This window comes from Chenopodium album, chromosome 1 (genome assembly GCF_948465745.1).
Source record: "Chenopodium album chromosome 1, dcCheAlbu1.1, whole genome shotgun sequence".
NCBI lineage: Eukaryota > Viridiplantae > Streptophyta > Magnoliopsida > Caryophyllales > Amaranthaceae > Chenopodium > Chenopodium album.
Window position 1 is genome coordinate 83,380,337 of NC_137834.1, and position 10,819 is coordinate 83,391,155.

General features: G+C 38.3%; 1 protein-coding gene across 1 annotated transcript; it reads left to right on the forward strand.

Moving 5' to 3' along the window:
* The first annotated feature begins 4,681 nt into the window (after positions 1 to 4,681).
* Positions 4,682 to 10,745, forward strand: LOC145559010 (pentatricopeptide repeat-containing protein At1g26460, mitochondrial-like). Its single transcript, XM_081620409.1, has 6 exons — positions 4,682 to 5,405; positions 7,788 to 8,010; positions 8,092 to 8,565; positions 9,448 to 9,654; positions 9,745 to 9,882; positions 10,155 to 10,745. Exons 1-6 carry the CDS (start codon positions 4,795 to 4,797, stop codon positions 10,341 to 10,343), a joined length of 1,842 nt encoding a protein of 613 aa, XP_081476535.1. The 5' UTR covers positions 4,682 to 4,794; the 3' UTR covers positions 10,344 to 10,745.
* Positions 10,746 to 10,819: the final 74 nt, after the last annotated feature.

Sequence of the window (10,819 nt, forward strand, 5' to 3'; positions counted from 1 at the left end):
CTGGTTGGAAGAAAGAAGATTGGGCTAAAGTTGAAAAGGCTTTTAACGAGGAAGCTTTCAAGATCCCTTCAGGCTTTGAAGAGCAACAGTTTTCGGACGAAGACCTTTTCAATATGGAGCCCAGCGGTGACGACGGCATCAAGGATCCTAGCATACTAAACTCCCCAACTCCCGAAGATACACAAGCTTGAAGGGGCGGGCAGTCATCACCGACATCTTCCCGTGGTTCTAGCATAATCGGGCCTTATCAGCTATAGCCTAACATATGTAAATTTCTACTTTTGTTCAGAACTGTTTTTGACAATGCTGTTTCATCAGCATATACCCTTTTTGTGGTGATGACTGTCGATTGTCATCTTTAACTATTATGAACACTCATTTGCACCTTTAACTATTATGCTATGTTAATTATTCACGTCTTACTATCTTTGTTAAAAAGTAAATGTTTGAATTTCAATAAAAAGGCTGTTTTTGCAAAATTCTACTTATCATGCTTTTATCCTATCTCATTTCTTACTATAAAGGCTGTTTTTGCAAAATTCTACTTATCATGCTTTTATCCTATCTCATTTCTTACTATCTCACCCCTTCCCCCTTGTGCGTATAACAACCATTTAACAACTTCCAACAACATCCAACATAGTAATATCAGCATTATAGTAGTACCAGCAATTACCATTTAAAGACTATTAGTATACGATATCTAACTCTTTACTCCCCCTAGTATGCATATTTCCTATAGGAATTATGTATACTAGGAGATGATACGCGTTGCTGGTTCAGAGTACAACATCGGTCACCTACTGCTATGATTTTTCAGCCAGTTAGGTACCCTCTCGGCGATCACTTTCTAAGCTACGCCTCACATTGGCGTATACCCGAATTGATTTTGCCGGTATTATATTTTGAACCAGCAACCTCGTGAGTTAATGTATACAACTGATCAGGCTGTAGGTTCATTAACTTCACGGAAGCGGTTTTGAGCTGTCCGTCCCATTTAACGATGTACTGTTAAATGGAGGATGCCTATTTTCAACACATGTCATCTGAATATTTTTTCATTCATCACTGACATCTTCTATTGATATCAGCTTCATATCATTGAAAAGGTTTATACATTTCTATACATAGTACTTCTTTAGCACCGCTGAGTTCCACACATTTTTTAGCGGTGCTCCATCCATAGTCTCAAGATAAAATGATCCCTGGATGACTACATCTCTAATCCGATAAGGTCCTTCCCAACTTGCTGTCAGCTTTCCATCTTCGTTTCCCTTTCCTGTTGCCGCTGTTCTCCGTAGAACCAGATCACCTTTGTTTAACGGCCGATAAGATACTCTCTTATTATATGCCCTTGACATTCTTTCCTGGTATGCGGCCGATTTAACTGCCGCTTTCTCTCTTACTTCTGGCAAAAAATCCAACTGTTGGCGCAACAGCAAATCATTCTGATCTTCACAGTAGTGTTGGACTCTAAATGTCGGCAATCCTACTTCTGCCGGTATCACTGCCTCTGTTCCAAATACCAAAGTGTAGGGCGATTCACCTGTTGCTTCTCTTATTGTGGTCCTGTTTGCCCACAATATTTCCGGTATTAAATCTGCCCATAAACCCTTTGCATCCTCAATCTTCTTTTTAATTTCCATTATGATTTGCTTATTTGCTGCCTCTGCTTGGCCGTTAGACTGCGGATGGCATACTGCTGCATAAGCAAACTTCACTTTGTACATCGTCAAAAGATCTTTGCCTGGCTTACAATCAAACTGGGTTCCATGATCAAAAACCATTGCCATTGGCAGCCCAAATCTCGTGAAAATATTTTTCCATATGAACTTCTTCACCTCCGATGCCGTTATCTTTGCTACCGGTTCTGCCTCAATCCATTTCGTAAAGTAATCTATCCCCACTAACAGAAATTTCCTTCCACCCGTGGCTGATGGAAACGGTCCAACTATATCCATCCCCCACTGTGCAAAAGGGATCGGATTTAATATCGGCGTCAGATCATTTGGAGGCAGGTTGATAGCCGGGGCGAATTTTTGGCACTTTTCACACTTTTTCACATAAGCTACAGCATCTGCATTCATTGTCGGCCGGTAATACCCCCTTCTCATTGCTTCCCTGGACAGAGCTCTTGCACCGAGATGGTTACCACAACTGCCCTCATGTAATTCTTCGATCAACCTTGCAGATTCAAAGTCCGTTATGCATCTCTGTAACGGCAATGAAAACCCCCTTTTGTACAACTGACCCTGGTGCATGACAAACCAAACACTGTCCTTTCGCAGATTTTTTGATTCTCCCTTATCTATCGGCAGTGCCCCATGAAGAAGGTATGCCAATATTTTATCATACCATTGAGAGCCGTTATCAATACACAGCACTTCTTCTGTCACTTCGTCTATGCTCTTTTGCTTTAAGACTTCTACCATGACTGTTCTCTCCAGGTCATTAAAGCTCGAGCTTGCCAACCTTGCCAAGGCGTCTGCCTGAGCATTTTTCACTCTCGGTACCAACTTAATTTCAAAATATTGCAACTGCGCCGCTAACTGCCTCACCTTCTCCAGGTATCTCACCATAGCTGGCTCTCTTGTCTCATATTCCCCACTATACTGGCTTGATATAAACTGGGAATCAGTTGTTAAAACTAACCGTTTTGCCTCTACTGCTATTGACAACTGAATCCCAGCTATTGCAGCTTCATACTCGGCCTCATTGTTTTTAGCTTTGAATTTAAACTTCATGGCATACTCAAATATCTTCCCATCTGGCGCTGTTATCACAATTCCAGCCCCTACCCCCGTTGCTGTGGCCGAACCATCAACTGATACCTGCCATGTTCCCAACTCCTCTTCTTCATCAGTGTATGTCGTCTCAACAATAAAATCCGACAATGCCTGGGCTTTGATTGACGTTCTAGGCCTGTAACTTATTTCAACAATAAAACCAATTTGCGATGTTACAATTTGTTTCTGTCTGGATCTGATCTCCCAAGAGCACGAGCTCGAGATCCTGATACTCCTATCGGCAAGCTGAGAACCTACACAGTGAAGAGAAGTTAGCTAACCCCGGGGTGATCCGGGGATAACCACTCCGATGGTAAAGTCAGAAAGTGTTTAAGAAGAAAGGAAGATAGATATGAGAGAGAAAGTAGAGAGAGAGAGAGAGAGAGAGTAATTAATGCCCTCATTAATGAGGTCTTACCTACTATTTATAATGATCTTCCTTGACAGGTGGCTCTCAACCATGTAAAGCTTCTTGAGCCAAGTGTCAAGTTTCTGTTGCCATGTGTCAAGTACTGACAGGCCGATATGTCTGCCTTGTGGAACATATCAGCTTATTTACCAGCTGAACTAGATTAAGGCCCATATTACAAAAGATGTCAGCCCGTTTCACATATCTTCCATACACAATTCTACCAACTTACCATACCAATCTACCATACCACCATACACCCACACCAAAATGACCAAATTGAATCTAACAATTACTTATTATAATTTTTTTTTTTTTGGTTTGTAGATGGATAGAGTTAAAGAAATTATAGAATAGTATTTCCTTCATCTCTAAACACTATGTCTAAGCTAGTTTGACTTGTTTTGTAAGATGATCGTCGTCCACGAGGAATTAAGCAAGAGAGAATAAAATAAACGATATGAATGTGGGGTTAGAGTGGGAGCCTTGGTAGAAATAATGCAATAAGATTATACTGTTACATTCAAATAAAAACAATCATTATAAAAAAATTTGTTACAAAAACTGTTATATTTTAATAAAAACAATCCTTACAAAAAAAATGTTGTATTTATAAGTTACACAACCCTTAAAAAAGAAAAGATCAGATAAGAGAATTATAAAAGTTGGGCATAATTCTAAAGTTGGGCATAATTCTTGCTATTATTTCAAGATTTTGGTGGCAGTGGCATGAAAGCTAATGGAAGCTAAGTTGTTTTATACTTTCATAGTTTTATGCGATGGAACCAAATTGAGAAGCTCAACTTGTAGCTATAGCAAATTAGCAACAAAAACTCAAAAAAAAATTAGCAACAACGTTGTCTTCTTAACAACTTAGTGGGCCGCCCGGCTTGCTTCAAGCCCAAATTTTTCTAAAGTTAAAAAGTGTAATTTTGTACTCTGTATTTCCTACCACACATCCTACCCACACAATTTTTTTTTTTTTTTTTTTTTTTTTTTTTTTTTTTTTTTTTTTTTTTTTTAATTAAAAAAATTCTATTTGTTTTAGTAGTAGAGGTGATGATTGGATAGGATCTAAAATTTCTTCACATTTCTCGGGTCGGGTCGGGTCAAACTTGGACCAAAATATTTATGCCCAAACCCGCCCAAAATAATAAAAATACAAATAGCCGAGCTTGCTTGTGAACTGGTCGATGCAAAGTTTGGTCAAAACTCAATAAAAACTTGGCTCGTCTCGATAATTTAGTAAGCCAAGCCCGGACGGGCTATTCTTGGCTATCATAAACCTAACACATTCATCACGAGACACATACGGGTTATTCATATCAATTTCGAGTGTTAGCATTCTTAGCATTAGAATTGACCATAATTTTACAAGGGGGATGAGGTTCGAACCCTCGTCACTCGGGGGCCATCCCTCCATCTCCTAGATCATCATTCATCAATACCTCCTAAAAAATTATTATCAACACTAATGACTTAATGAGCGAGAAAATGCGCAACTCGGTGACTCTCTCCCTCTGCTAAACCCTAGCCAGTTAGTCTCCTCTCTCTCATCTTCTTCCTCAACCTTCACTTTCTCTCTCCTCTCTGCTTCAGATGCATTCAAAAATGGCGATGCTTACCAAATCACGATCCCTTTTCAAAACCCTAAACCCCAATACCCTCAAATCAATCTCAACTTTCTCTCTCCTCAATCAAGAAGCTCAGCTTGCGGAACAACCGCCGTCGCAATCTCCGTCGCCTCTTCCGCCGAACCCTTCTTCCGGCAGCCCCATGTACAACGAGAACTGGCGAAGCCCTATTCCGAACAATGGTACTGGAAATCAATCGATAATTCCATCTGGGTATTTCTATCAAAGCCCTGCTGCTCTTATGCAAGCGGCTGCGCAGAAGAAGGATGCTAATTCTCTTTTGAATTTGTTTGCTGATTGGGTTACGGCGAAACGATGGAGAGATATAAAGCATCTGTTTGAGCTTTGGATCAAATCGTTGGATGTTAATGGGAAGCCTAATAAGCCGAATGTGCAATTGTTTAATCATTACTTGAGGGCGCATTTTAGTGATGGTGCTACTGCTGCTGACTTGCTTGATGTGGTTAGTTTAATGGAGGGTTTCGCTGTCGAACCGAATACCGCGTCGTTTAATTTGGTGCTTAAGGCTATGCATCAGGCTAGAGAATATGAGGCTGCGGAAAAGCTTATTGAAAGGTTACATTTTCAAAGATTTAAATTTTGCTGATTAATCTACATTGCATTAATTTTAATTTTGTGGTGTTAATTGCTAATTTTGTTTAATGTTAATGTGCTCATAGTTAAAAGAAATGGATTATATATTTGATATGTATAGCTATAACTTAATGAATCTAATTGGGAATGAAGAAGCTTGGGGCTTAATGTTAGGGTCATGCTTTTATGGTGCATTGGGAACTATGACATTAGTTTTTGTAAAGGGTAATGGAAAATTTGAGATGGTAGTACTTTATGTGTTGGCAACGGGAGCTGATATTGTAAAGGAAAAGACTTAAACATGGGTAGATTTTATATTGACACCAGTATTGCCTCCCTTTTCGAACTTGAGGGAAGATATATACTCTTTAGTTGATCGATTCTAGAAGGAAGGTTTTTTAGGTTTTTGTGATAGTCGTGGTTCGGAACCTCATAAACTCTCCTTGGATTTCACTTATAGTTTGCTGCGGTGCTTCATATAATAGTGCCTTGGCAGTAGATTCCTGTAAGTTTTCATGAAACTGTTATTTCAATTCCAAATTTACGTCCTATTTTTGGTGTGTTTGCGGTCCAGTTTGGTACCCAAACCAAACCAAATTGTAAAGGACATCGCATTTTCTAAAGGATATTCTATGATACCACTGTACTACTGTAGAGCCACATGAGATGTCTATAGTAGCTGCTTCAATTGGTCAGGACAGACAGAGAGATGCTGTTGGGCATTGCCTATTTGCAATATATTGGTTTATGAGCTTTCACATTGTTTAGAGCACCTTTGGCAATGACTTAGACATTGGATCTCTTTAGTTACCTTTTCGTTCAAGTCTACATTACCTATTTATGTCTGAAAGTTGCTTTGGAAGCCCATCTGCAGATGGTTTTTCTTCATGATGAACATTTCACTTTTCATCCATTGGAATATCACCAATAATTCTTATTGTTGTGCAGCTGATTTTGTTTTGGTCACTGTGAGCTTGTATGAATGTATTCATCTTTAAGTGTCGATGTGCAATAAGTATGGATTCTGTATTGGTGAATGATTTCAAAACAGCATTAGCCCCCTACCACCTATGGCATAAGTTTCACTACTTCCACCATGCTTCTAATGACGATGGAGCACTAGAGCTCAATTGTCGTGTTCTTTGCATGTGCACTAATTTCTGCTTCATTTAACTGATTAATATACTTTTGCTTTGGACATTATTGGGTTTCCATTTTGAAAGTTGATGAATTTGATCAGGAATGGAGATTTTGGTGCTTGTGGAAGAGAGCTTCTCATCGCTGTCCTAGTTTTATCAATCATTGTGTCCATGTTGACACCCAAAAGGAGCTTTGTCTTAGCCTCTTAGGCATATATCTATTTCTGTGATATTTTTTTTTTCTTTTCCGCGTGGTGTCCATAAAAGGGTTTTTGAACCAAGGGAAGTTAATGGAAGCTCATCCTTGTGACTAAAAACCTTAAATAAGCTGATCTATTGTTACGAGAACCTTATTAGATCTCTCATCACTTCACATCAGTGTGTATGCGTGTGTAGAGTGGGGAGGATGTTGCCCTAATGCTATTACACATCAGATGAAGTGCCCTAGAGCTTTCCCATTTTATTGGCAGTAGGTAGCTAATACTTTGAGTTGACTGGATGATATTCTATTAGGACTCTGATCTCTAGAGCTTCTTTAGTGAATGCATTCCCTGACTTTTTGGAAAATGACGGGTCTGAAAGGAAGTACAAGCACTCCTATGAAATAAATCATAGTTCTCTTGTTTGTTTGCCTATCTTGACTGTGGATGTTTTAATAAATCCTTAGATTTTGCAGTGAGAATCTAGGAAATTGCAGGTTTTGTATTCTTTGGGCATACAGTCAAAGTTGTTGTTTGGTGGTCCCTTACGATTATCATTTTACTTTGAGGTTGCTGATTGGTGAATTTGTTTATGGAGTTGATGCCATGTGCAGCTTTTTTGACACTGATGCTTAATCATATGGTATTTGAGTCATGATGTTTTAGTTTATTACCTTTATAGTTTTATTCTCCGCCTTCCTCTGCCTCCGTCTCTATCTCTGCACAGACACACTAAATCACTTTCTCTTTCAATTTGAGAGTGTCCTTCTATGAGTTATACACAAAATTTTGAAGCTGTTTCGTTTGCAATTGGTCTGAGATAGTAAAAACGGTAAAGTGTTTATGTCACAATAACACTAGTGAATCAATTTGCTGCTCTTAGATAATACTGTTTCATCTCTTAGTAATTTTCAGTTGATGTATACTCAATGGCTTTTTTAGATTTTGCTTTATTTTCTGTTTTTCATTCTTGCTGTAATTAAATTAGCCCGTTGACAGATGAATCTTATTCTAAATTTATCTAGGATGCTGCAAAGTGAGAAAGAGTCTCAGCCTGATGAGGAGTCATATGTTTTGGTTATTAGCATGCTGTTATCACAAGGCCAGATTGATACCGCCTTAAAATATATAGATCTAACTCTGAAATCTGGTTATATGCTGTCAACAAAGGTTTTTGTTGATTGTGTCCAAAGCTGTGTTGACAAGAAAAGATTGGATAGTTTGGTGACGATTATAGAGAAGTGCAAGGTATTGTTTTGATTGTTGCTTGAAGACTCATGTGAGATATGACTTTGTGTTCTCATTTTGACTATTTCTATGCATCATCAGGCTATGGACCAAAATAAAGCTCTGAGCCCCAGCTGGAACTTGTGCAACAATCTTGCAGATGTAGCAATACAGAATGATAATAGCAAGCTGGCCTTTCTAGCTTTAGGATTTATGGCAAGATGGATTCAACTGGGTGAAAATGGGAGGCCCCCTTTTTTTCACTCTGTTGATGAAGGATTAGTTGTTTCTGCCATTGCTACAGCTGCCCGGACTTATGACTCAACTCTTTTGGATGCATCATGGGCCATCCTAAAGAGATCCTTGCGTGAAAGAAAGCCTCCCAATCCAGAAACCTACTTGGCTAAGATAAATGCCCAAGCTTCCCTAGGAAGCTTGCAAAATGCTTTTAGCACTCTGAATGAACTTGAAAAAACACATGGAAGTTCTGCAGGGGAGGATCTACTGTCACCATTCACTTCTCTTTATCCATTAGTTGTGGCATGTTCAAAGCAAGGATTTGAAACTTTAGATCTGGTAAGTCTTCTGATTTGCACCTTTCTATTTTGATGATTTGGCTTCTTATCATTTGAATTCCGGAGGTGCCGATTATCTACCCTTTTCCTAAGGGTATACAGATGAAATATATTTTTGGACCTGATAGACATCATAGGCAGTGTTATATTCCATTATTGACGGTTATATTAGCATTTAGTTATTCAATAGTGTTTCTGAATTTTCTTTTACAAGGTTAAAAGTTTATCAATTTTGACCTTGATCTTTATTAATATGTTTGAGAAAACATTATCATGTGGGACCATTGTCATTAATCATTATTGATTTCCTTGAAAGATATTTGTTGTGCACTTAGCAATTCAACTTTTTTTAGTTAAATATGTTCAGTTTAACAAAAACAAGCTAGGTAAAACAAGGTGTCATATCCCTCAATTAGGTGAATGTATTTTATAAAGTGTTTGACAGTTTCACACATCATATTCTGTATCCCCCCCCCCCCCCCCCCCCCACCCCACCCTCCAACCATGAGATTGTCGTTGGTTAAAGCTTAATTACTTGATCTCCTCTTGATTGTCATGGGTATCCCCCACCCCCAAAACCCATGAGATTGTGATTTGTGAGAATTGAACATTTGATCTCTAAGGTTGCAAGATTAGCATAATAGCTTCTCCTTTCATTGAGAGAGAGAGTATTGTTTAGCATGTTTGTCATGGACTCATTGGAGCTAGTTCAGTGAGCTCTGCAGAATCCATTTTAATAGTCGTATAGGAAATATTGTGGTCAGTGTGTGAGGAAGACAGGTGGAAATTTGTTTTTAGAGGCTACTATTGATGTACATATGTTCACTTTTGTATTTGAAAATAGTGTGCTATCTTTAACCTTTTATATTTGTAATTTTCTTAGGTGTATTTTCAACTAGAGAATTTGAGTCGTGCAGACCCTCCCTACAAATCTGTTGCTGCCTTAAATTGTGTAATTTTGGGCTGTGCAAATATATGGGACCTTGATCGTGCTTACCAAACATTTGAATCAATAAGTTCAACCTTTGGATTGGACCCTAATATACATTCATACAATGCTTTGATGTCTGCTTTTGCAAAATTGAGAAAGGTTTGGTCTACAACTCATTTAAATTTCTATTTTATGTGCTCTTTCCTATTGCTAAAACTTAGCACCATGAGATACATTTTCTGGTTGCAGACTTTTGAAGCTACAAGGGTATTTGAACATCTATGTAGTCTGGGTGTGAAACCAAATGCTATGTCATATAGTCTGCTTGTCGATGCTCACCTCATCAACCGAGATCCAAAGGCTGCTCTTACTGTTCTAAATGCAATGGTATAGACAATCCCCCATTATTTTTTTTCCCTTGGTTTCAAATTTCTCAAGAAAGACCTTTGAGGCTTTCATATCAATCAATCAATCAAAGCCTTAAATCCCATAAGTGGGTCGGCTACATGAACCAATAGTGATTAATGTCTCTGTTGAGGCGTTCATACCTCTAATTTGGAAAATGTTGTAAAAGCGTCCTTTTGTCTTGCCCCAAACTAGATTTTTCTGTTGTTGTGGCTTATTTAACCAACCTCTAATTTGGAATTACCCCCTCGCAGGTGGAAGCTGGTTTTGAACCATCAAAAGACACATTAAAGAAGATCAAAAGACGATGTGATCGAGAGATGGATTTTGATAGCAGTAATCAAGTAATATCTCTTGCCAAGCAGAGCAAAATCTTTTTGGGCTCTGATAATCGGAGGAACATTTTGTTTAATCTGGAGTACGGCACTGAGTATGCCTCGTAGTCCGCCATCGCTGATGCCAATTGGAAATTCCTTTTTAAGCAACCAGGTCGCCTTTTGTTTGTAAAGAATTTTATTGTATTTTGAGTTTTTGGTTGAGCCTAGGATTGAGCTCTATTTATACTCCCCCTTTTCTTCATGTACCGATTTTGTTCCTCTTTTTCTCTGGGACATTTCTTTGCAATTAAATTTTCTAATTTTGACAGCTTAGGAATAATACAAAACTAATCCTAAAGTTCAAATTATACAATTCTTATCCCTTGCCAAGTTGAGAGTTGTAGTGACTAGTGATGGAACCCTAGGTCTTCAATGTAGGGAAATTACCTTTGAGTGGTAAAATTTCTTCTAGTTACTCCGAATTTGTAACTTTATAATTTTATTAATACGAAGTAATAGTTTATGAAATTCATTGGTAATCCTGTGTTATTGCACAATTGATTTGACTGTTGTATGTTATCAATTTTTTGCACTTAATTAGT

Bases quoted from the DNA above. Each gene is read 5' to 3' on its own strand.
- LOC145559010 (XM_081620409.1), top strand. From the start codon at position 4,795: ATGCATTCAAAAATGGCGATGCTTACCAAATCACGATCCCTTTTCAAA. The intron at 5,406-7,787 runs GTTACATTTTCA...AAATTTATCTAG, and splicing joins GCGGAAAAGCTTATTGAAAG to GATGCTGCAAAGTGAGAAAG. The intron at 9,655-9,744 runs GTTTGGTCTACA...TTCTGGTTGCAG, and splicing joins CTTTTGCAAAATTGAGAAAG to ACTTTTGAAGCTACAAGGGT.